At 34.1% G+C, this 26,295-nt stretch overlaps 4 protein-coding genes across 9 annotated transcripts; all 4 read left to right on the forward strand.

Annotated features, from left to right (window-relative positions):
* Positions 1-200: 200 nt before the first annotated feature.
* Positions 201-9,948, forward strand: LOC108204960 (histone-lysine N-methyltransferase ASHH1). Of its 6 annotated transcripts, none has more exons than XM_017374662.2 (11): positions 201-391; positions 543-589; positions 2,590-2,648; positions 3,717-3,873; positions 4,537-4,623; positions 4,868-4,952; positions 5,029-5,122; positions 5,242-5,440; positions 7,871-7,905; positions 8,588-9,047; positions 9,491-9,948. In XM_017374662.2, exons 2-11 carry the CDS (start codon positions 545-547, stop codon positions 9,752-9,754), a joined length of 1,485 nt encoding a protein of 494 aa, XP_017230151.1. In that variant the 5' UTR covers positions 201-391; positions 543-544; the 3' UTR covers positions 9,755-9,948. The 6 variants fall into 6 exon arrangements, with proteins under 6 accessions (XP_017230151.1, XP_017230152.1, XP_017230154.1 ...); XM_017374663.2 differs by having other exon boundaries at positions 230-387; XM_017374665.2 differs by having other exon boundaries at positions 251-387; positions 495-589.
* A 3,740-nt stretch (positions 9,949-13,688) lies between these two features.
* On the forward strand, positions 13,689-14,804 carry LOC108218601 (glutathione S-transferase T3-like). The gene has a single exon (XM_017391609.2). It carries the CDS (start codon positions 13,689-13,691, stop codon positions 14,802-14,804), a length of 1,116 nt encoding a protein of 371 aa, XP_017247098.2.
* An 891-nt stretch (positions 14,805-15,695) lies between these two features.
* Positions 15,696-17,604, forward strand: LOC108193989 (derlin-1-like). Its single transcript, XM_017360862.2, has 6 exons — positions 15,696-15,840; positions 15,969-16,104; positions 16,434-16,507; positions 16,612-16,834; positions 16,925-17,085; positions 17,186-17,604. Exons 1-6 carry the CDS (start codon positions 15,824-15,826, stop codon positions 17,406-17,408), a joined length of 834 nt encoding a protein of 277 aa, XP_017216351.1. The 5' UTR covers positions 15,696-15,823; the 3' UTR covers positions 17,409-17,604.
* Positions 17,605-18,821: 1,217 nt separating this feature from the next.
* Positions 18,822-20,456, forward strand: LOC108211894 (peroxidase 12). The gene is made up of 3 exons (XM_017383610.2): positions 18,822-19,134; positions 19,282-19,476; positions 19,656-20,456. Exons 1-3 carry the CDS (start codon positions 18,895-18,897, stop codon positions 20,271-20,273), a joined length of 1,053 nt encoding a protein of 350 aa, XP_017239099.1. The 5' UTR covers positions 18,822-18,894; the 3' UTR covers positions 20,274-20,456.
* The last annotated feature ends 5,839 nt before the right edge of the window (positions 20,457-26,295 follow it).

A 26,295-nucleotide genomic window follows, 5' to 3' on the forward strand; every position in this document is an offset into this window, starting at 1 on the left:
AAAACTGAAAATTACATCTTAAAGTAGATTAAAAAAAATTTCCAGTGACATATTTTTTTTATTTTTTCAATTGATAAAATATTAATAAATTTCTGTCAATTTTTGGTCAATTTGACCGGCAGAAAACCACAACTAAAATGGAACAGAGTCCTATTTCTTTTGACAGAATTAAAAACTAATTCCCGACTTGCTTATAAGTTATAACTAGCATTTTTAAGCTACGGGAACAACTTCATGAGTTTACCGTGCACAACCATGTCACGCATCAGCGCTTGACGTTACACTATTTTGGGGCTATTGTCTCTAGTTTTCACTTCAAAGGGAGGCACAGAGGGCGGAGATTAGCTGCGTCTCTGCAAACTGAGCAGAAAATAGGCCATAATCACTGTAGGTATACACATACACATACATATATGTATCCATTTTGGTGTTGCTTATTGTGATATATTAGATATTAGTGTTAATTAGCGTTGTTTTTTATGTTGGAATTTTAGGTTATTCTGAATTGGTTTATTGAATTGCTTTGTATTGATTTCTGTTAGTAATGGATGGAATGGCTTTTCTCGAGGCCCCGAATACACCTTCGATGGTATGGTCTCGATTACTGTCAGCAATTTTTGGATTATTTGCATAATTTCAATTCCTGTGGAGTTATTTGTTAATGCTGCTGCATTACAATGTTTTTGGGTGGAAGGTTTTGTTGCGAAGCCCTTTTGCAGTATTACTGTGTAATTTGATTAGTTTATTGCGAGTGTGTATTTTCTTGAGGCTTTATAGGAATTAGCATTTTAAACATTGGAAAGATTGCCATGTGAAATTGGTACATGGTAGAGGTGGCCGGGACAAGGGTTGGCTTAGAGGGTAGCCCAAGAGCCTGCAAAAACAATGTTTGTTGCATTTTATGGGGAGATTGAACATTTTTCTTGGGTAACTTTAAGCTTCATTTTAGGGGTATCACCATCTTTGTTTATATAATGGTGCTTAGGAGTTGAGGTGAGCCGTACCCGTATGCATATGTAGCACTCAGAGTAGCATCATACCTCATGGAAAACATGTTATTAAAAGGTTGTTAATTGATTATTACATTTCATGGTTAGAGATGGAAGCGTTGTTGCTAATTATTACTACCATTTTTTGGTTTTGATAACTATTGTGTTTAGCTTTAAAGTTATTAATTTGATGTAGGAATTTTGAGATCTGGTGTTTTGGTTTTTTACTCCTTCGATCTCCTAACAGATAATAAATTGATGTAGGAATTTAAGCCCTTGATGCCACACAAATAAGAAAACTTATGCAATCAAAAGTAACAGCATTTGATGCAAAAGACAAATTAGATATTTATGCATTCATTTTTCATATAACACTTGTTACACGGACTCTTCATTATGCTTCGAGTGCTCGTGTCGGACACTCTACATTCGGACATGAGTATTTACACTTGGACTTATTTCCAGTCAAAATCATGTAAAATTTTCAATGTGATGCTGCTGACACTTGGACACGTATCCATGTGGACACCTCCAACCAAGTTTGTATAACAAAGACGTAAAGATTATTTTGTATGATCTGAGGGCAGGAATTCTACCACCCATAGGATGACTCAGCACTATGCTAGGATTCTTCACGGCAGATGAGAGAAACTGTAAGGATCATAACTCATAGTAAGAAAATAATTCCGATTGTGGTTAAATTATCCTCAAAACTTCAATTCTAAATAATAGCAAAACAAATGCAAATTAATATAATAAATCCATGCTTCGTACCAGTTCCTCATTATAGCAAAGCACCTGTTTGCATTTTACTCTCTTCAAGAAAATCACTATTTAGAGATAATATTGTTTAGATCTGGTACATGCTAGTGTATTAACGCTACTAATGGGGTTTCAAAGGAAAAGATGCATGTGTGTAACAACCATCTGGAACAAGAGAAAAGGTCCCAAAAGTCACTATTTTAAGCCAAATTGACATCAATGTCATTTTCAAGAAAAAAGGCCCCGACTGTCACTTCAAGACACGACTTGAAGTTGCGTTTTGATGTTTCTGAGGAAAACACAACTTGAAGTTGTAATTTGAAGTGACAGTTGAGGCCATTTTTCAGAAACTGACTATAGAGGCCTTTTGCTGCTAAATAGTGACATTTGGGGGCAACACCCCTGGAACAAAGATATTATGGAAAATGAAAGGATAGTGGCATAAAGTTTGCTTGTAGCAGAATCATTAAGATGACCATATTAATCATATGCCAATTGACAACTGCTTTAACAGGACAACTGTTCTAGCAAGTGATTAGAGGACAATGTTTACGTAATTTTGATTTTGTTGCTCATCTACAATGTGCAAGGCAGACATATTTGATGCACTGCATCAACCTTGGAATGACCAAAAAAGCTTAAGACATGTTTCAAATTTTAATTAATCTAGGCAATTTACACTACTGTAGTACTGTTATCTGCATGATAAATTTTATATTCGATTTTATAAGTTTTAGCCTAATAAAACTCTAATGTGCTTGCCTTTGGTATGTGATACTCACAATTAAATTTTTTTATGTTTATATCGAGTGACAAATTAAGTTGTATGCATGAGCAGGTACCAGAAGGAGTGCCTTATTTCATACACATAAACCAAAATGTTTCTTCTGGGAGAAAGTAAGGTTTTTCTATTATTTGATCAGTTCAATGTATTTGCGTTTAAAGATGGTTCTTTTCTGCAGTATGGTAGGATATGTTATTATTTGAATCTTATGTTTGGCGTGATGGTCAAATATCTACTCGCTATCCATTGGGTCATGGGGATGACTCCTGGACACAGTTTTCTTTTAAATTAAGGATTAGAATGCATGTATCAGGAACTTCTACAAAACCTCTAGAAAAAAATTAAGAAAAATAACAATTTTTAGCTGAAATTGACAAAAATAATGATTTTTGAGTGTGATGCCAATTTGAACCTTTGGAATACAAATTTACAAATCGGTATCCCTTTTGTAGAAGATACTCTATCTAGAAATGAGTCTCTCTCAAGAAAAAAATCTTGATACCTAACTTTGAAATGCGTATCCCATTATATGAGATACTCTTTTGATGGTTGGGTATCCAAAGTAACACATAATACTCCACCGACAGATGCGTATGTGAGATACCATCTGACAGTTGAGTATACCATTTGTTATATTGTCCTCTCAATTCAAAAAACTTTATTTTGTAATTTTCCCACAAAAATGTTTTTGTTGGCCTTCACCCAATTGTTGATGCAGGAGGGTTCCTCAAAGGTTGCAAGCTCTACTATCAATTCATGATTATCACGACCACCACCACATAGAAAGACTTCAGTTTCTTCTGTTCCTTGCTAGTTAACTTCAGTACCCTTTAACTATTCTGAGTGTAGTAGTTTTTTTTTTACAACTATTTATACCTTCCCACTCAAAAGATGGTGGTTTATTTATCTCCAATTCAGAGATAAGTTAACATTCATTCCTCCCCTATCGTAGTTATAACTATTGATTCGACTTTAGTCGAATTTGTTGCCTTGTGCTTTTTTTTTATTGTGGAGTTCTTGTTTGATATATTTACAGTATATATGTATTGCCAAAATAATGACTTTCCGATGTAATCTTATGACTAATTAATTTTAATATGTTTTGGCTCCGCCAGCATTGTCATGTGAATTATATATTATTTTCAGATTGCTATTTCTTATCAGCAGTATGTGTTTTTTAGAGCGCTAAAGCAGAACGACGATGATATTGCGATCTGTGAATGCAAATACGATGCTAGGTATCCTGATAGTGCTTGTGGGGAGAGGTGTTTGAATGTACTGACCAGCACAGAGTGTGTACCTGGTTACTGTCCTTGTGGGGAATATTGTAAGAACCAGGTGAGTTTTTATGCATCATTATTTTTGTCATTCGGTTGCTAATATATGATGAGTTTTACACCTAATTTTAAGTAGCATATACCATTGCTTCCAAATAAGGGTTTAATATGATTCTATTATGCCTAATAGTTACCGTGCCTGATAATTACCAAACTAATATGTCTGCAAATTTAATAATATTATATATTGTTCTTTTGAAAAGCTTAAATCATACGTACGAATAAGCTTAACATGCAATGAAATTGTCTAGTCTGAGCATTTTTACTGCTTGTAAACCATCTTGTATGGTGTACGGAACAACTTCACACCTTTTTAGTCGAAGATATGAGATGCTGTAAATTAAAATGAATATTGAGCTATTGGTCTGTTATTTTTGTGAAATCATAAAATCCTGAACCAGGGATACTTTTTGTTGGAATTTTTATACTTTAGTTTTCAATTCTATGTTGACTTTTAAATTCTATATAGTTTTCCTATAAAAATTATCCTTGGTCACATTGTTATTTTACTGTTCCCCTGTATTTGCTTTTTTGGGTGAAATTTGCTGTGAGGCAATGATCTTTATTGGCAATATGCTTTTAGACATAGCATTCAGAGGGATCTTTGGAATTCCGCCAAGTCATTGCAAGACACTAACATTTAATATTTGAAATCCTTTCACAGAGGTTTCAAAAATGTCAATATGCTCAAACAAAGTTGTTCAGGACCGAAGGTCGTGGATGGGGTCTGTTGGCTGGCGAGTGTATAAAGGTAATCTATATGCAAGTGAACTGTTATGCAAAAAAAAAAAAGAGTCAGAAACATGCTATCTTTTTATCTGTAAAGTTAGCCATGATCACTATATAATTTTTCTGGCAAATAACGTACTTTCTCAGTTAGAGACTTCCAAAGCATCAAACTGTATAGATATCTTGGCTATATAGTTGTCAATCCTCTATGATTTAATAGACATCTTGCATTGACAATCAATCATCCTTAACTTTTCTGTTTAAAGGCAGGAGATTTTGTTATCGAATATTGTGGAGAGATTATATCGTCAGAAGAAGCAAAGCAGAGATCTCAGGCTTATGAAGCTCAAGGTAAACTATATTTGAATTTAATTTTGTTGGGCTCATATCATATTACGAATGACCAACTATCTGAATTATGATGCAGGCCTCAGGGATGCATACATAATTTCTCTAAATGCAAATTACTTTATCGATGCAACTAAAAAGGGGAGCGTTGCCAGGTTTATAAACCATTCATGGTAATACTCTTTACTGCATTCTAGTAAAATGAAAAAAGTTAATATACCTGAAATATTGGCTTTCTTGAGCATTATTTAATGTTTCGCTGGTTGTGATATTCCATTTTTGGAGTTTTTAGTCAACCCAATTGTGAGACAAGGAAGTGGACAGTTTTTGGGGAAACAAGGGTTGGGATTTTTGCCAAGCAAGATATAGCAGTTGGAACTGAACTTGCATATGACTACAATTTTGAATGGTATGGCGGTGCCAACGTGCGTTGCCTATGTGGAGCGCCTAATTGCTCTATATTCCTCGGAGCAAAGTCTCATGGTTTCCAGGTAAAGTTTTATTTTTTAATTATAATTTAGTTCATGCAAATAATATTTTGTGTCAGTTAGGATTAGGGGTGTTCATGGGTCGGGTTGGGTCGGTTTTACCCAAAACCCTAACCCGACCCATTATATTCGGTTTTAATAATTTTTAACCCAATTAAATTTTGGTTTAAATTTTATCGGTTTGGGTCGGTTAGAATTTGGTTCGGGTTGGCTCGGCTATAATACAGTTTTATTTTCTACAATTATATTATTTGGTTACAATCTGTGTGTTTTGATTGATAATGCCGTAATTTTTGGTTAACTTCAGAGTAAACCTCCATCAATGTTCATACTCCTCTACAAAACAAAAAAAGAAATGCATGTTTCAACAGTCCTAGCGTCGTGTACACTACAATACATAAACTCATATAAATATATGTGTGCTTTCAAAAATAGATAATAGACTCCGAAGTCTGAAAAACAGATAACAGATTCTTCACTTAGGATAGAAAAACTATGAAACTAGTATTTGTTATTGACCATCGTAAGAGTTTTCATTTCAAGTTTGCAATTGTATAGTCTTCTTCACCGTAAAAGATGGGTTGAAATGGTGTACCACAAGAATCTGCCCGTAAATATTTTAATTCCAGATTGTACACTGCAACCAATAGAGCCTTAGAAAAATTTAATTAGAACTTATGATACTTGAAAGAGAAGAACAAATCTCACAAGTTTTTATCTAAAGTAACATAGTTTAAGGTCCAACTGGCACAGAAAAATTGTTTAAAAAAATTAAGCAAGATCCGAACCCTAGAGACTTTACTCCTTTCTCATTTTAAGTCTCCTTACAACTTAGCTAATAAATTTTACATGTCAAAACTTGCAAAGAAGAACCTTGCAAGTATCTAGTGCGGACTCCTTTCTTAGGCCCAGTGTGGTCGCTCATCTTTTTTTTGTTGTGGTGCCCTAACATGCAACTCTTTGAATCTAGAGAACTTGAAACCTTTGAGTTTGATGCAATCGGTCCATGTAATTAAATCCATGGAGAAAATATATGTGACAGATAGAAGAAAGTCCGAACTCCAAAGTATAGAGACAAGCTGACAGACATGAAGCCTAGGAAATCTTAAGCGGGTCAATACAAGAGGCTTGAAAAGTTTTAAAGTACTTATTCTGAGAAGGAATATTTGTCAGATAAAAACTATTTACAGCATTATCTTATATTTGGTTTTTGTTTCATTTTATAAAAATAATCCTTAAGTCTATATTATTTGATCCACAAGTGGTGTGCACTTTTTAGATAGCTATTTATGCAAAATCTGTGAGATTTGTTTGTTAAGAAATAATGTGTTATTGAACTTCCTGCGGGAAAACAATGGATTCTCCTGATAATCCCTTCTCAATGCAAATTCCCATTAAGTGGTATTAGAGCACAGCTGATCCGGTCCCTTGTCTTAAATAAGAAGTTTCCTCTAACCAAAACATAGACCCAAACAATTCCTGAAGGACATATTAACTTTCATATCTGATACATCTGAGTGTTGTGTCCCTTCAATTTTTATTTTAATTGGAACAAACACAATTTACATCTAGGACCATATGCGTGGCCAAATCTACGTTGCCCCGACTCTCCATTTTTGTCCTAATACCCGTGTCCACAGGACATGACATGGGTGTGGGTATGGGATCTGAGTTGGATACTTCTTATTAAAACCGAACACTTCACCTTGTAGCATCCCTGTTTACAATGAATATAAGGTCTTTTAACAACTTGAATGCAGAGAACAAGGTCCATGAATGAATTGTTTATATGTTGTTCTCTTGATTCTATGCTACAATTTAACATATATAATTAAGTTTATGTGATTTATGCTAGTAGACACTAGTTCTATGAATGCACAATAAATCCATAGATAAGTTTTACTTGCATTAAGCTTACGCGTTGAGTCCCCGCACCGGTGTCTAATTTCGGATCCATATCCAAGAATCCTAATTATCCTAAAACTAAGATTCCGACTCTTGTATCCTCACCCGTGTCCAACACTCATACCCAAGTCCGGCTAGCATGGGCCAATTGGACGATATGGCATTTGGGCGCACTCAAAGCTGATCGATGGCATGAACGCCACAATCGTGTAATTACTTGTATATTATAATACATATAATTGATTACTTCTTCTTTTTTTGTCAGGAGCATATAAATTATAATTGATTAATTATATATCATGATAGATATAATTCTCAGATTCTATATATATGTTATCTGATTGTATACATAATTTTTTTCCTTTAAAGAGAACAGATATTGATCACCTGCAAATATATACTAGGTGCGTTCATATAGTCCTGTTTTGTGGTATAATGTCAGCTATAACATTTGTTGAAGTTCCTATCATATGCTCTCATTCTTATTATAGTTTTTTTCTCTTTCATGTTTTACTGTAAACGTAATAGGAGCATAATCATGTGTGGGAAGATGGTGATGACAGGTACCACTCCATTTAATAAATTTTATCTTATATACTTGTCTTCCTAGCAACTCCATCCACTTATATCTCTATATGTTGTATATACTTGTCCTTGCCATCATCAATTTAAGTAACTTTATTAAGTGAACGTGGATCCTCTAATTCGTAGATTTGAACAAGAGCTCGTACTAATTAGAACTGAATACTACTACGACTTTTTGATCACTCTTATTCATACAATCAGATAAGCTTCTCATAGATCTTTTTTCTTGTGAAGGCAAGAACCCTACCTTGTTTATGGGATACAGAAGGTGCAAGGACTGTGCATAAACTAGCTAGAGGCAACCTCAAAAGAATAGTTTCCTGACATAATCCGAAAGCGAACTTGGAATAAAACTATAGATGCAACAAAATGAATAGTTACAGGCAAAATGTAGTTAATGTAGAACTCATCCAAGCATGTCAAAAAGTAAACTCCACCACTCTTGGCTTATGAAGTTTAAAGATCAGTTTGAATTTCATTCATGTAAATCATGAGAAAACCCCACCATCTTTGTATGCACTAATTCAAGAATTAGTGAAGTAATATCAGTTTTTGCTAATGGGACTGATCTCAAGAATAAATGAGTAATTTTCTTAATTAGCTGTGCTGTAATACTTTTACTGAATACTTCTAAATGCTGGCCTGCCGGTTTGTTTGCAGATACACGGTAGACATGTTCCCGCTTTATGATTCTGCTGAGGATGAGCCTTTTACAAAGCACTTCGATTCGGCAAGCTTAGCCAACACCATGTACACAGCTTGTGGAAACAAAGATAACCCAATGAAAGTAGATGGCTTTGCAGAAACTAATCACTTCATAGAGCTCACCAATATCATTTCTGAGCCATTTGGGTCAGCTGCAGTTGAAGGTCCTCTGCCTATTAATGCAGTGAAATCTGAAGTAAAAAAGGAAACAGATTTGTTTCCGGAGAAAACTCAACAAGATATTTCGCAACCAAGGCTAAGCTATAACTCTGGATCTGGATCGACTCCAAAAAGTAGAAGTCAGCATGTTCCCAAGAGTAGGTCAAAACAAGCTAGCAGAAAACAGGTCAATGGTAAAAATGTTGCAAAACTATTTGCTTCGAAGCAAGCACAGGAGGAGGTCATCAGATGTGAGGTACAAGTTTTACTTTGTGCGAGTTTCCACTTTCTTAATGCAATATAGTAAGGGCTAATCAAGAATTTTGAACAGAGTCCCTCTCATGTATGATCTTGCTTTGCAGTTTTCATTCTTTTCAATGTTTTCATGTATAATTTTTTAGTGGTAAAGGGAAAGCTAAATCATAAGACACTTTTTTTTTGCTGAATTATAGAACATTTCATATTTCATTGTAAACGGTAAATAGTAATCATATGAAATTTTATATTTCCATTGCATTGCTTAATGAGGCTGCAAACAGTTATGAAAATGTTGTCATTTTAAAATTTCTGAAGTGTTTATCTTTGAGGACTTTCTGTCTCCGCTATCAATTTGAGTATTCTAGCGATTTCACCAAAAATGTGCTGGTTCTCACATTCAGTGTCAGAATTTAATTTTTAACACAAGCCTTCAAAATGCAGGAACTAAGAACTGAAGCCACCAAAAAGCTCAATGACTTGTATGATGAAATACGTCCTTCCATTGAAGAACATGCCAAGGATAGCCAAGATAATGTACCGACCGCTGTGGCAGAGAAGTGGATAGAGGCCACCTGCACGAAGTGGAAGGCTGAGCTAGACCTGCATTTCTCTATTATAAAAAATGTTGTATGCCCTCGACCACATGCAAATGAACAAACTACTTCTGCTGAAGGAGACCATTTAGTCAAACAGCTGATAATGTAGTGTAAACGCCTTTGTTAACTTTGCTTTGATAATCTTGACCTTGCTTGGCAGAACATAATTAGTTCATAGTTTCTCTGGATTTAGCCTCTTGATTTTTGATTGGTGGCTTTTAAAAGATCTCAAACGGATTCGGCCAGTACAATACTGAGTATTATTGAGCTTTTTTTTTCTTTTATAACAAAATACTTACAAAAGACTAGAATTTGTTTTTCAATTGGAAGCCCCCTCCCTCCCCCTCTGTTTTCTTTGTTAATGCATTTTTTTCTTTTTAAATCTTATTTTCTATATTATCATATTTTCATTTATACGTGTTCTATGAAAACTATAATATATTATATAAATATGTGTCAAAAACATTTATCAAATCAATATATCTAGAAAATATATAATTTTAAACTAAACATAGTGATCTTTAGAAATAATTATATAAAAAAATTAGGGAATTTATCAAAAATAAAACACAAGAAAAAAGTTGTAGGTTATAAGTTTTGTACGTGTATTTTTAATCTTCAATTAACATAAAGTAATTGAAAAATCCGGAGGTGGGTAGTGAACTGTGTATAAGCATGTACGCGCTAGGGGTGTAAATCGATACGGACTATCCGGTGTCTCGGCTCATATCCGGCTCGAAAATATGATACATGTCTCATATTCGTTTTGAAAACGATCCAAATCTGGCGGAAAAATTAAGCCTGTATAATATATGATCCCGGATACGAGCACACCTATACCCGCTCAGATTCGGGCTCATATAACTTTTCATAATATGATCCTACCCGAATAACCGAATATGATCCGCGGTTCATATTCGATTCAAACTCATATACATATTATATTTTAACACCATCATATTTGCAAGTAAATAGTTATCATTTTATAAAATTTTAATATCTTATTTAAGTTTATATCTTCATAAAATATGATTTATTTAATGTGATCATACTTATTATCTTCATATATATTTAATAAATGATATATATCAATATATAACTATAAGTTTTAATTTAAAATTATTATACTTTATAATATTATGTTTACTTAGACTAATGATAGTTATTTGAACAAATGAAATAATAATGATACTTAGTGTTAGTGGATCATATCCGGCTCATATTCGATGGATCATAAACTACCCGGTTAAAAAATAGAAAATACAATACTGGATCATATCCGGTTCAGATCCGAATCTCAAATACCCGGGATCGGTTTAGATCCGAATAAAACGATCCCGGACCCAAATCTGGACAAGTTAAAAATAATATGATCCGCAGAGGGGTACCCGGGATCACCCGGATCATTTTACAGCCCTAGTACGCGCTGAAGCAAGGTAAACTGGCGCATGTGAATTTATACTTAAATATATATATAAATTAATATTAAATTTTTTCTTCTTTTTAAAGTGTACTAAAAACATGTATAAATTCGTCTCGACATTTAAGTAGCACTTTGTTGCTAATATAAAAATGAATGCTATTAATATAAAATGAACCGGTATATTATATTTTACTTATATGAGTAGTCACATGATCAAACATATATTATTAACTTTAAAATTAGATATATTAAGATATAATATATGTTTGTATATTGTAATACTAATGCAATCCAGATGCTATATCGTATAAGTTTAATTTTAGAATATATTGGCCATTTAAAAATCATCCTCTTCCTTTAAAAAAAATCATCCTCTAATGATACAAAATTATTTAGACATATCGAGAGTTTTGATTTATAAGTTTCTTCAATTTATTATATCCTTTAACGGGTCTATTTCACTATAATTAAAATATATGAATTAATAATTTTAAAATATATTAATAGACTTAATGATCAAAAATATATCTAATAGAAATGCTTATTTAACATATATATTGATTAATTAAATATCTATATTAGTTTAAATAACATGTATTATTCTAATATAAACATAGGTTTTATATAAAAGTAAATATCAAAACGTCCATAGGCCAGTATTAAATTATTTACATTAATATAATAACTAGAAATAATATTTATTTATAAGACTCTCTTGGACTCTTTAGGTTTGTAAACATTACTGGCTGGGGACACTGCACAAGAAAAAACAAACCAGCAAACTGATTCCAGTAAACAAACAAATTTGACATAGGTACAGTATGAATTCTAAATCAGAAAGAAGTTACAAATGAATTGGTAAATTAGATGAATAATCAAAGAATAAGTGCAACTTATTTTCACATGCTCGCCGGAAAAGTAACGATCAAATGCTTTAGCTGCTAATCACATTTGTTTTTGAATTCAGGAGTACTTTTTGTCATTTAAGCCTTCAAGTGGGCCCCAGTAATCTTGCTTAAAAACTTCTATGTAAAATGGGTGGTATACTCTCTATTATAAATTCATAATTTATTTTTATTCAGAATATATATAGAGAGTTTGGGCTCAGTTACAAATTATTAAATATAAATTTAAATGTTAAGGTAATTATTGTTTTTTTGTTATGCATGGCTTCTTATGCTTATTTTTAGTATTGAATATGTTCTTTATTTTTTTGAGTTTTTAGCATGTCGAAGATTTGAATTATCTGGTCAGGACGGATCTAGCAAGGATCATAGGAATTTTCAACATTTTTTTGTCATTATAAAATTTTATAAAATTAGAAGATTAGAAGAGTGCCTCCTAATTAAAATTTGATTTATAATGATTTATTCTAAAAATTTGCTTGTGCCCGCGATAAATTATTCTAGATCTGGTTCTTGTTTTCATCCCGTTGTTTTTATAGGGTTTTAACATCAGTGTATGCATGTGATTGTTTGTATTATGCAGAAAAAGCATAATTAGCATGGATAAGCAAAAGCATGAACAATTTGAGCTTTACATCCAGCAATGAGCTCAGATCCTCCTTTTCATCTGAGGAACGTGTTCTCGACGATGAGGATTTGTTAGCATTGATCTTGTTGCGTGTTCCTTGGAAGAAACTCATGTCCTTGAAGTGTTTTTCGAAACAATGGCTCTGTTTCATTACCAGTTCCCAGTTTGGAAAGTTACTCCCTCCTCTCGGTGCCTCTGGTCTCTTCATTCACCGCCTTTTTAAACTCGGCCGTGCTGATAAACTATACTTGATTGGTCTAGACAATCCTCAAACCGATCGCAGGATCTCCACTTTTCCTCACCACTCTTTTGTGCCACCCAAATTTCGTATTCTTCATTCCTGCAATGGCCTTTTACTGTGAGCTCATAACTGATCGCGATCAGAAGCTTAAACTCTCATATTCCAGTCTCACTCATTTCTATATGTTTTTTTTTTCACCACTCAGTATGCACTTTAATACTCATGTTCTAAGATTTCCTTTTAATTTTTTTTTAAATGAAAATGTAATCCCGTCTCCAATATATACAATTCTGGGTACCAAGGGAATATACATCCTGATAACATAATCCAAGCCTATTAGGAGTAAAACAAAATCAATATTAGCTAGGAAATATGATAGAATGAACTGAGCTTTACAGTTGCAAGTTATTTAGGATGAAATCATATAAAAAACCACTCTGATCTAAAATCAATTAAAATCCAAAACGGGCTTACATGATATAAGAGCACCTCCAGTGGAGGACTACTTCTTGCATCGGTCCTCGTGAAACGACCCGGGCCAGGTGTTTCTTTTGTTTTCAGCATTGCGTGAGTGAAGGAAAAAGCGGCCAGTCCCACCATGGTGGGCTGAGCCACTTTGGCAGACTTTAAATATTTTATCAATTTTCTTGCCTCGTGAAGTGTGTTATTAATCAGACATATGTGCTGCAGTTCTTCTTCTGTTTATTTTTCCTGTATAACGTTAATATTAACGTTATATAACATATATAATTTTTCCAACGGCTATTATTTTTACTTCTATAAATATAAAATTTTCCTGCCACATTACTCATGTTCTTTGCTTTTTAAAAATTCTTCTACCGAAATATGAATCCAAATAATCCCCCACCTCCAAATTCTAAAAATCCAAACCCTCAATTTCCATATCCATATCCAAATTCTTATTTTCCAAACCCGCAGAATTTTAATATTAATTCTCAAGCTCCGAATTCTCAATACCAATTTTCACAATCTCAGAATTCTCAATTTCCATTTCCATATCCTCAAAATTCTCCATACCAGTTTCCGTTTCCTCCATTTTCAAAACCACATTTTGAAACCCAACAACCACCTACTCAAAATTCTCCACATTCACAAGTGCCAGCTTTTAGTAACGCAAATATTTTTGATCTTAATGATGATTTTGAGGAAAGTGAAGATGTACGAGAAATTACTGGGCAGTGGAAGTGGGTTGAAGATAAACTCTTAATAAGTGCGTGGTTGAATGTGTCAATTGATCCACTAGTCGGTACTGATCAAAAAGCCGAGGCATTTTGGGATCGAATTCATCACTATTGTGAAGAAGATAATCCCGGTATCATCAAGAGAGGAGTTGTGGCTATGAAAAAAAAGTGGCAACGTATAAACGAAGGTGCTCAAAAATTTGGAGCTTGTTATGAAGAGGCGCAAAAGACAATCGGTAGCGGTTCAAACTTGGACGACATAAATGAGAGAGCTCATATACTTCATTCAGCTAAATACAAAAAGAAGTCTAACTTTGACAGACACTGGTTTGAGCTTCGTAGACAGCCCAAGTGGAGAACTCCTTCAACTAGTGAAAGTTCAAAAAAAACTAAACTAAGCAATTCCGGAAATTATTCATCATCGGGAAACAACGAGACACCAACAAATGAAAATGTTGTTGAATCTCCGGTTCGTCCTAAAGGTACAAAAGCGGCTAAAAGGAAGGGAAAAGGGAAGGCAAGAACTGTAGAAGCATGTGATGAGTATGAAGAATTACGAGCTCATGCATGTAGAAAGTTGAACTTGATGGAAGCATTAAATGATACTCATCAACTAGAAATTGAGACTCGACAGAAAGAGATAGAAGCAAAGCAAACTGAAATGGATTTACAAGTCATTTTGGCAGATACTACCAAAATGAACGATGCTCAGCGAAAGGCTCACGCAAAATTACTTGAGAAAATTATGGCAAGAAATTAGTAGTTATCTTTATTTTCAATAATGTAGTTTTTGGAAGCTACATTATTAATAATATGATACATTTTAATTAAGAGCCATGTTTTTTATTTTAATAATATGTTAAATATTTATTCATTTGGATTTGATTAATATAATATTATTACATCTAAGTTATTAAATTCTAAAATAATATATCAAATATATAATATAATAAGAATAAAATAAGAATAAAATGGTGCCTGTAAAACTTGGCAAGTGGGCTTGCATTGGAGGGTTGGGGCCATTTTTTCTGCCGAGCCATTTCAAGCTGATGTGGCAGATAAAGCTGCAGTTGGGATTTTGAACCGATCCGCAGCATTGTGGGTGCTCTAACACTCAAATGTTAAATCACATCTATTACAAATTCTGAATATTTCTCCTACGGACTAGTCTGAACCCAATGGACACGGCCGGCAGATGTAATAATGTGGGACAAGCACAAAAAACAGACACTAGTTTCCACTATATCAAAGACTTGATTGTCACACTCACTTGTTCAAAGTCTTCCATTGCACTCACAGAGGTCTTCCTCCACCATTATAATCCTATCGTAATTATTACCAAGAAAAAAAGGTCTCGGGTATATTTAAAACAATAATTTATATTTTTAAATGACTTAAAAGTGATTAATTTAAATAAACATTATTTATTAGAATAATTTTATATTATCAATAACTTTTAATTTATTAAATATAAGATTATTATAAGAATAAAATAAATTTGATATATTAATAATTTGAACGACGATCTTATAAGCTTTTATCATACTAAATTACAATATTAAATTAAATTATTCTAAAAATATCTGACTTTTGATTTTGATTTTAATGATTTATTTTTAACTTGAAGTCGGTCCAAATGGACCCAAGACAAAGTCTTCCCGTTTGGAATTTCCAATGCAATTTCTGAACATGCAGTATAAAATATATCGACATTAGTATGGGTTAAAACTTATGTTATGCCGCCTATCCTCCGCAGAAAAATAACACAAATCGTCTACAATGGCTACTCCTCTGCAGTATGTCCTTTTTACATTTATTCATCTATGGATAATGGATCATGGAAATTCTTGTTCATTTTCCGACATCTGCAATACTTGAAATTTTTGCTAACAATTTATTTTTTGGCGCAATATTAAATTTGCAGATACTATAATTCTATACCGCCAGTGGCCAAGACATTTGCAGTCACCTGTGTAATGGTCTCTGGGGCACAGTATCTTGGTCTCATCAGTCCCTGGACCATATCTCTGTCTTACGCAGATGTGTTTCGACGATTTCAGGTACCTTTTTCTATCCGTAGCACTCTAACCTAGTCGACGTCCTTTGTATTGGTATTAAGAGAGACCTATTTATATCCGTGGTACGGTAACCTTGTCAGACATCCTTTTGTATTGGTATCAAGAGACCTATTTATAGCGGTAACACTGTAACCTAGTCGACATTTTTTGTATTGGTATCAAGAGACTTATGATGCATGTCAGTATGTCAGAGTATCAGAGTCTAAGCTTGTGTCGCGATCAGTTTGTGTTTTAAAAAGTGCATATTAATGTGTGTTGGAGCGGAGCTGATGACACATTGTTGTGCTAATCAAGTGCTTTTATGTTTACAGGTTTGGAGGCTCATTACAAATTTCGTGTTCCTTGGTCCGTATTCATTCGGTTTTGCTTTTCGCCTCTTGATCATGTAAGAATAAAAATTACAGAATCCATGATTCCTGAAATAAATTGTACTTTGTTGAAAAAGTAAATTATTATGTGTTAAAATGTTGATATATTATTTATATCCAGATTACGAAATGGAGTTCAGTTAGAGAGAGGGCCCTTTGCCAAGAGGACAGCAGATTATGTATGGATGTTCTTTTTTGGTGCTTTTTCGCTGCTGATAATGGCAGCTATTCCATTTTTAAGAACACGTTTCTTGGGCGGTTCCTTGGTTTTTATGATAGTCTATATCTGGGGAAGGGAATTTGCAAATTCTCGTGTGAATATACATGGTCTTGTCGAGTTGAAGGTATACATAAACATGATATTTCTAATAAGTAATTTACCAAATTTTTCATAAATCATGCCTAAGATGTTGATTCAAATACGTCGAACATAGGGGTTCTACTTCCCTTGGTACATGCTTGTCGTAGACGTGCTACTTGGGAATCCATTAAAGCCGGATGTGATGGGAATGGCAGCAGGGCATTTGTATTATTTCTTAACAGTGATATATCCCCTTGCTGGTGGAAGAAACTTCTGCGCCACTCCCTATTGGGTGTATCCTTAAATTCTATATTTATCTTTTTTTACTTTTGCTGATTTGATATTCATTAATGGGCATGTGTTAGATTTTCTTTAACCCTGTAATTATATGAAGTCACAAGCTGGTTGCAGTTTGGGGAGAGGGACACCAGATAAATTCGCCAGTAAGACAGAAATTAGACGAATCAACTATTTTTCGTGGAAGAAGTCATCGTCTCAATGGCAGTAGTGGGAGAAGCACAAATTCTTCATCTCAAGCAGAAACAAACGCACAGGGAAACACAGCAGCAGCTGGTGGTGTTTTTCAAGGGAGGAGCCATCGTCTTGGTGCCAATTAAGAAATACGTAAATATGTAATCATGAGATGTCTAGTGTCTACACTGATATTGCACAATATTGCAGTTTAATTTTTTTAACTTCTCTGCAACCAGACTGTAGCAGAACCAAATTTTAATATTCCCATGAAGCGTATATAATCTCATGCCAAGCTATATTTGTTAATAATAAAAGTGTGCAACACACTATTGAAGATAATGTAGTGAGTAGACTCTCATTCTTGTTGCAGGTCTTAATCATACTTGTTGAACAGGTTATGGTATGATAAACCAGACGAAGTAATTAGTTCAAATCCCTCGATCCTAGTGACCGCGTACTAGAGAATGAACCTTCAAATATTTTCTTTAACAATAGGCTAGATTTTATTTGCTACAGCAATATAATGTTATCCCTCAGTAAATTCATGTAGAATTGCAGTGAGTTCAAGCCGAGAAGAAATGCAGTGATTATCAACAGAGAAGGTCAAGCTTCATAACTCACTTCTATTGGAGCTATTAGTTCTTTTAAACAAAATTTATGCGCAATTGTGCATGACTCACTTGTATTGGAGAGATTACATTTTCCAGACCACATGCTTCCTAACCAATTCCACACCCTAATAATCTAGAATAACAATTTTGTTATTAAATGACTACAGCAGAAGAGTATGAACCACTAAAGATAACTTGAGATGTATAAGCCTGCAAACGTTTATTAAACAGTAACATTAAAATTCTATTATGCTCTGTATCTGCATCTGCTCAACATTCCTGGACAGGTTCCTGGGACACGGCCTCTAGATTCTTGCTGGTTATATTAAATACTATAAATTTGGCTGTCAGCTTCAGAATAAATTATACCATGTCGCGAATTTAAATAACCATTCTGCCAAAGATGTAATCAGTAAAGCTAACCTAATGGTCCTAGAGGAAAATATATGCACCTAATCCATACCAAACAAAAAGAGCTTGTGGTAATAAGTTTTTCTACTAGGTACCTTTTTCGGAAAATAAGTACCTATATCTCACAAGACATCAAGTCAAACATCCCTCATCTGGTTTTTCGGAGATAGTTAGTTATTTAACCAAAAAGACTTAATCAAACACCCTCTTACACATTTCAAATGGTCTGTGTGAACAGAGAACATGATGTATGAAACGTGCAACTTTGCAAAACAAGAAGATAGCTAGTAGATAAAAATGATGACAAACCATGTTAATTTATATGATAATTCCAGTCTTTAGCATATTAAGATGGCTGGTTGGTGACTCTTCAGATTCTAAGCATCTTTATCTTCTTTAAAGATGGCTACGTCCTACAGATTAACAATACTTTTCCACAAGTTGAAATTTATTTAACTAGGCAACAAAAGAATATAGAGATGTAAATCTCCAGGAGGTTTCCTGAAATAACTTGGAGACATAAGTTATTGACTTATCTTCCTATAAAATGAGGCTCAATATGGTCTACCTTCAGACAATACAAACAACATCGATCAATACTTAATCAATGGCTTCTTCTATTTCCTTCCTTTTAGCTCTCTCTTTACTTCTCATATCTTCTCAATTGTGTGTGGCTGCAGTACATAGCGATGTGCCATTGGTGAAAGGCCTCTCCTGGAATTTTCACCATTCGAGCTGTCCTAATGTGGAAACTATAGTTAGAAAACATCTTAAGAAAGTGTTTAAGGAAGATGTTGGCCAAGCTGCTGGCTTGCTTCGCCTCCATTTCCACGACTGTTTTGTTCAGGTAATTATAATTGCCTAATTAGATGAATAATACGTTTTATATTTGTATACAGGGGAGCCCTGTTTTCTTATACTTAAATTTATAGACAATATTTCTTATTTTAATTTTATGCGATCTAGTTTTCTTAACCGAATATGATGGATTTAGGGATGTGATGGTTCGGTTTTACTAGATGGATCGGCAAGTGGACCTAGTGAACAACAAGCACCGCCAAATTTGAGTCTCAGGAGCAAGGCATTTGAAATCATAGATGATCTTCGCAAGCTTGTGCATGACAAATGTGGTAGGGTTGTTTCTTGTGCTGATATCACCGCAATTGCTGCTCGTGATTCTGTTCATTTGGTAAGTTATGAAATTCATATTTCAGTTTGAGCCATTTTGCTGTTAATAAAACAAGAAAAAGAGGTCTTGTGTAGCCCGGGAAGGGTTTAGCCTAGGTTGCGGCTCCGACTGAACTTCCAAAATTAGCTGAATAGTATAAGTTCATAGCTAATATTATTTTATTTTATTTGTATATACAGTCTGGTGGGCCGGACTATGAAGTCCCCTTAGGCAGAAGAGATGGACTAAACTTTGCAACAACAGAAGCAACCTTAGCCAACCTTCCTGCTCCATCAAGCAATGCGGACACCATCCTCACCTCCCTCGCCACTAAAAACCTCGATGCCACTGATGTGGTAGCCCTCTCTGGTGGTCACACCATTGGCATCAGCCACTGCAGCTCCTTCACCGAGAGACTCTACCCTTCAGAAGATCCAACCATGGACGAGGACTTTCTTAAGGACCTCAAGTACAATTGTCCACCAAACTCCAACAACACAACTCCTCAGGATGTTAGAACGCCTAATCTATTCGACAACAACTACTACGTTGATCTCATTTTCCGACAAGGGCTTTTCACATCGGATCAAGATCTGTACACTAATAAAAAGACCAGAGAAATTGTCAAGAGTTTTGCTCTTGATCAAGAGCTTTTCTTTGAGAAGTTTGTGCATGCCATGACTAAAATGGGACAGTTGAGCGTCCTGGCTGGGAATCAAGGCGAAATCAGGGCAGATTGCTCGTTCAGGAACTCGGATAATCCTTCGTATCTGAAGTCTAACGTAGCTGATTTTGACGAGTCGAAATCAGAATTGTGATGAATGAATACATGGTTCTCAAGCAATTCTCACATCTTGTATAATAGCCTAATAGGTGAACTTGCACTCTATGTTGTAGTATGTCGATCGTATTAATGCGTTTGTTGACTCCAGTTTGCTTCATCAATAAAATTTCAGATTCATTTTTGTATCAATGTTAAATTAGTTTTTACAATTATGTATCTATACTATACTATAATAAGCCAACATGGGTATAATTTGTAATCGTACAAATTTTTGGTTTGGTCATATTATTTTTGGTTTAGTACTCTCCTTATACAACTAGAAGTCTACAACATATGTAGCTCTATTACTCTTCTTTTATTAAATAATTTCAAATACTAAAAACACTCAAAAACTTTATCATTATCCTCTTAAATATAATTAGTTAAAAAAATGAAACTACTATTAATAACATATATTAATACTAAAAACACTTATAAATAGATGTTCCAATTATACTAAAATACTAAAATAATTTTAAAATTTAACTTATAAATAATAAATTATGAATTAAATACTTGCCCGTGCTTCGCACGGGTTAAAGGCTAGTAAAAATAAAGCCCCACCCCTTATTAGATCCTCCCGTATCTCTAAAGTACAAAAACATCCCGCACTTTCCTTAGAGATATTTTAACAATAAAACAAATTAGACTCCATGAAAACACATAATATCATTCGTGTCACATTAGGTATAAACAGGAGTTTTCCTTCTTGCTGGTGTATAATCCATTCCATCAACCAGCTCTGCTTCAAACCCCTTTTCGCCTTTCATTAATTTCTCGGAATTGTATCTCTCATCCATGTTCTGTTCTTTGATTCCTTTGTTGTCTATCATAATCCCCCGAGCTGCGCCCACAAGCAATTCACTTAGTAAGTAAGTAGTAAAATTGTTGCTCCATAAAACCAAACCAAACCAAACCAAACCAAATATATTCGGTATATCTCCATCGAGTACCTCTACTCTAGAGAGGTCGTTAATTCGATACATTATATTTAGTTCGTTAATAATAAAGTGGGGTTGAATTAATTACCTTGAATAACAAATGGTAAGTGTTGAATGAAGCAAAAGAAGGAAAGAGTAACGAAAAGAGTAAACTTGCATGCCAAAGGCTGACTTCATGGACTCTCCTCTAGTCCTCTGTACATAAGCAGCTACAAGATTTATTACTCAAAAATGATTTTGTGTATATATACCATAGTTCTTTCTGTACATTACATGGTATATACAGTGATCAACTGTCCTACCACTTGTAGAATAGAGTGACAACAGTTTGGTAGATGTATCCCTAGATAGGTATTGACATGTAAGTTTGTGTGCCTGCATGAGGCTCCCTTTCATTCATAACCACTTTGAACGTCTTCTTTTCAAAAATAATCAATTTTTTTTCGAGTTTTCAAAAGTAACCAATCTAATTAATTTGAGTTCGGGCGATCTGTGTTTGAGGCTTGTAGAAGAGAGGGACGCCCATTGTAAGGGCGACCAAAACTGACATTTGTGGCAGCATGGGTCGCCACTTGCACGGGCGACCCTACGGTCGATTAATTTTTTATTTTTTTTAGCCTTTAACATGTATATGTATGTTATACTAGTTATCTTATTAATTTAATTCATTTTTAATTATTTGTGAATGCATAGATAAACTAAGTGTGATATAAAATTAAATTAATTAATAAAATAATTATATATACATATATATATAATTAATTCAAGTTTTAGTAAGTATTTAATTAATAAAATTGTAATTAGATACTTGTTAATAAAATTGTGAAAACACCTTTTCTCCTTGAGAGGTAGAGCTGTGGGTACACTATCCCTCACATCCTTATTTGCTGTAACGAGTACAGTTTCTCCCTCATTGACTTTTTGTTTGAAAAGTTCCTTATTACTCCAGGGGAAAAGTTGGGATGTGTTCTAAATTTGGTTTTATAGTCTGGGATTAAGATTGTTGGTTTTCAACCTTATTACTTTCTAGGAAATCCAAGAGGCTGATTAAGTTCCGAAGAACAGAATGAGATATAAATGCACTTTAGAAAATCTATGATTTTGAATGAAAGCATTGCATTTTAATCTTTTGAGGAAAAAATGAATTAGTTGTGATTGTAAAAATGGTTTTTATAAAGAATGACAATCATAACCGATGAAAGAATCAAAGTTTTCCATTAAAAATTGGTTTGAGTACGAGAGTCTGAATCTATGCATAAAAAGTTTAAATGAATTTGTCTTTGAAAAAGACACATACTCCTATTTCTCACTACAATTTTAAAAAGGAAAAAGAAAATTTATGCGCTACAGTGTATAAAGCACTCACCACAATAATTAGTGAAAGGACCTCATACTAGCACATCATCAAAATAGACGCTGCAAGTGACAAAGATCACCAAGTACACAAATACAAGATAATCAATGTCTCGTCCTATGACGCTTCATGTATTGATGTAAAATATTTTAAGAAATATTTATAAAATAGAGTAGTGGATACCAATTGTTGAAATCAATTGATAAGGAAATTTCTTTACAGAAACTCACCACTCTAGAACATAAATACGAGACAGAATTTTGTTGTCTCCCTTATACTCGGAATATTAAACACCTAAAATATATTAGCACTAGTGGTTTTATGAAATATGCAACAATATTTCACCAGTGCCAATACATCACAATCAATTCACAAATAAAACATCAATAAAGCATCAAAGAAAGATACCAATTAACTATTTCAAAAATGAACTAATCATGCTCTATTATTTTATCAAACTCAATCATGAAACAAATAAGCATTTAATTGTCATGGATCATAATTTAACTAGGATAAAATAATAATTACTTACGAAATATCATATAATTGTCATTCGACAAGTGTTTATGTGATTTGGGAGCTAGCATCAATCTGATGCCCTTGTCTATTTTCATGCAACTTGGTCTTCCGGAGCTTAAACATACTAATATGTCTTTGCAACTGGCTGATCGTTCGATTACATATCCAAGGGGGATAGTTGAAGATGTGTTGGTAAAGGTGGATAAGCTGATCTTCCATGCTGATTTTATTACAAGTTATACCGATAAGTCAGTTAAATGCAGGTTTAGTAAAATGGTGAGTCACCGTGTAATTTTCCAGAACTGTACCACGTGTATCGGTACGTGTATACCTCTGGTTTCTTCTCATTTTCTTTTCTTCTCTCTCTATCTCTTTTCTCACCCTTGACCTCGATCTCTCTCATTTTAATCTCGCTACCAATCTCTCCCGCACTCTCCTTCTCTTTCCCCAATGTGACTCACATCTCCTCCTTCAATTTCCCACCAACCGTCAACGAGCCCCATTGCTGCGGTAATCTGATTCAGCATCTTTCTCCGCGGATTCTGCTCCGTTTCTTCTCCCTGTGTTGTGTCTCTGTGGTACCCTCTGTAGTGTTCTCGATTCCGTTGCCCAACCACCATCCAACAGCCATTGCTGTCCACTTTTCCGGCAACCCGAGCCTTGCCTCGTCTTGTGTCTTAATTTCAGTGGGTATTACTCAATTCAAATCCTTATATATCAGTTGGCTTAAAGATGTGTTGTGATTTTGATATGAGATGGTGTATATATATATGTTATGTGGTTAATTGGTTGGTTTTGAAACTTGAAATATCGTTTTGGTATTAAAGCTTTTGATTTGAGAATATGTGTACATGTGTTTGGAATGGTACTTCAAGAGTTGAGTAGCGGATTAAAGTTTTAAAACTATATGTGATCAAGTTGAAATTCTAGACTACTGCGGGTCTGTTTTTGTAGTACAATTCTGGGCTCATAGAGTTGAGTTATATGCTTAATCTTTGTGTGGTTATGTGCTCCTCGAAGTCTAGTTTCTACTCGCGAAAGAATTAGATTAATTTAATAAACGAGCTAAAAGATATGAATGTTATAGTGTGAATTGAACAGGAAATTCTGGGCAGGTGTGTCCCATTCCAGGCCCTGTTTTGCTACTTTAAACTCGAGCTTTGCTTCTGAAATTTTTACTGGAGTTAGATGTTAGTGTCTGGAATATGTCATTAAAATTTTATACAAACAAACCAATTTTCTATTTATTAACATTCTTAGCGTGGGGCTGGTTCTGCAGAGGACAGATTCAAGTTCCTGACTTGCAGGCCCTGTTTTACTCACTTAAACATGGAATTTGGTTTTGAAATTTTTATACTCCCTCCGTCCCATTTTATGTGACCCTTATTCCTTTTTGGGACGTCTCAAAAAGAATGAACCTACAATACTTACTATTTTTGAACACTACTTCTCACTATTACACCCACTACTTTCTTCCACTATCTCTTTTCTATAATAATATAAACACTATTACACCCACTATCTTCCTCCACTATCTCAAATCTATTATTAAATATTGGTAGGTCCCACCACTTTACCCACTTTTCAACTAAACTTACTACATTTTTCTTAATCTCCGTGAAAGTCAAACCAGCTCACTCTTTTTGGGACGGAGGGAGTAGTAGATTGGAATAATGTTTAGGAGTGTCTCATAAAAATTTTGTATTAAAAAGATAAATTTTCAATTTATTAAAAATCATAGAGTGAGGGCTGTTTGAACTATTTGTTCTAGTTTTCTTTCTTTGATTAGTGCATAGGAGGAGGTTATACTTGGTTGGTCAGTGTTAATCATGTTTAATAGTGATATATGATTTCAAATCTAGCTATGTAAGTGTGCATACTGTGATATTGTGTTTTAATTGATATTGGTCCAGTACTTATTGGTTTATTGAGTTGGATTGAGTTGGTTACTTGTTGAATAATATAAGAAAACAGGTGAATAGTCCAATAAATAGTGGAAGTGCTGTCGAATTTTTGTTAGAAACTATATATGTTTTACTTGTTAAAGGATATTAAATAGATAAGAATAAGGTGACATGGTTAACTGAAACAGGTTAAATGTTAACTTATCAATATTGACTTTTTAATGGCTATATAATTTAATTGTTCAACTATGTGCTATGTGTTTGTCTGACTACGTGGTATGTATATGCGAAGGGTAGATATATAATAGGTCTTAATGCTTTGCGAGCTTAGTTAATCCGTCTGATCCGACGACTGAAATAATAGTTTGCCATCGTATAGAATTGAACGAGACGTTGATCGAGGCATTGATCGAGAAGTGATTGAAATGGGTATTCAGAAATAGCTAAGTTGTGTTGCAAGTTGAAGTTAGGCAGAGACTTGCTATAGATAAAATCTTGTCAGAAGCTGGCAGAAAGGAATGATATGGCACTACATAGTGTTACTAGAAATCTGAAATAGACACCGGAGTTCAGGCAAGTATATATCCAACCTACTTTCTCTTTAAAAGATTTTGCTCCTGCAATGCTTTTGTTATGCTTTGAATATTGCAAAACTCCTTATAGAATTAGACTTCTGCTAATTAACTAGTATTCTGGAATTACCCAAGTATGAAATGGAATACCCTTTGTCACTTATATCTTGCAAATATATCAACTTAATTATCATCCTTATCTTCTTCAACTGTCAGTTACTTAATATTGAGCTTAGAACCTTGTTTTCTTACCTCCCTTTTAACTGCAACAAATTGTGTTCTTGCTTATAAACTAGTTCACTTGTTTGTTCCTGACCCTGAAATGAAACCCCATTTCTTGAAAGACCTTAGTTATCATCATACAACCTACCCCGCCATCATTATAAAATACATTGATACACTTGATTCAGTAACCTATACCCTTGATAAAGAATACTTAATTAGTAGAACTTTAATGCTAAGGTGTTGAAATGAATATCTGGTTTAGAATCATTAATGCTTATAGATTTTGAACCTTGGTTTTAAAATGAGAAAATGATTTGATGTATCTGTTTCAAAAAGGGAATTGGATGAAAATGTTTTATGACCGAGGAGCCGGTCCCAACTGAATTATTAAAGGCCAATGTGTGCCTAGGATCCTTTATATTTGAGAACTCGTATTAAATATGCGGGTTCGGAGCTATGTCGTGGGCTGATCACCCAGCTTAGCTCGTAGCGTCTTATCTAG

Source organism: Daucus carota, chromosome 1 (genome assembly GCF_001625215.2).
Source record: "Daucus carota subsp. sativus chromosome 1, DH1 v3.0, whole genome shotgun sequence".
Classification (NCBI taxonomy): Eukaryota; Viridiplantae; Streptophyta; class Magnoliopsida; order Apiales; family Apiaceae; genus Daucus; species Daucus carota.

Bases quoted from the DNA above. Each gene is read 5' to 3' on its own strand.
- LOC108218601 (XM_017391609.2), top strand. From the start codon at position 13,689: ATGAATCCAAATAATCCCCCACCTCCAAATTCTAAAAATCCAAACCCT.
- LOC108211894 (XM_017383610.2), top strand. From the start codon at position 18,895: ATGGCTTCTTCTATTTCCTTCCTTTTAGCTCTCTCTTTACTTCTCATA. The intron at 19,135-19,281 runs GTAATTATAATT...TGATGGATTTAG, and splicing joins TCCACGACTGTTTTGTTCAG to GGATGTGATGGTTCGGTTTT. The intron at 19,477-19,655 runs GTAAGTTATGAA...TTGTATATACAG, and splicing joins CTCGTGATTCTGTTCATTTG to TCTGGTGGGCCGGACTATGA.
- LOC108193989 (XM_017360862.2), top strand. The intron at 16,105-16,433 runs GTACCTTTTTCT...TTATGTTTACAG, and splicing joins ATGTGTTTCGACGATTTCAG to GTTTGGAGGCTCATTACAAA. The intron at 17,086-17,185 runs GTATCCTTAAAT...AATTATATGAAG, and splicing joins TGCGCCACTCCCTATTGGGT to TCACAAGCTGGTTGCAGTTT.
- LOC108204960 (XM_064092287.1), top strand. From the start codon at position 1,609: ATGCTAGGATTCTTCACGGCAGATGAGAGAAACT. The intron at 7,906-8,587 runs GTACCACTCCAT...GTTTGTTTGCAG, and splicing joins TGGGAAGATGGTGATGACAG to ATACACGGTAGACATGTTCC. The intron at 9,048-9,490 runs GTACAAGTTTTA...TTCAAAATGCAG, and splicing joins AGGAGGTCATCAGATGTGAG to GAACTAAGAACTGAAGCCAC.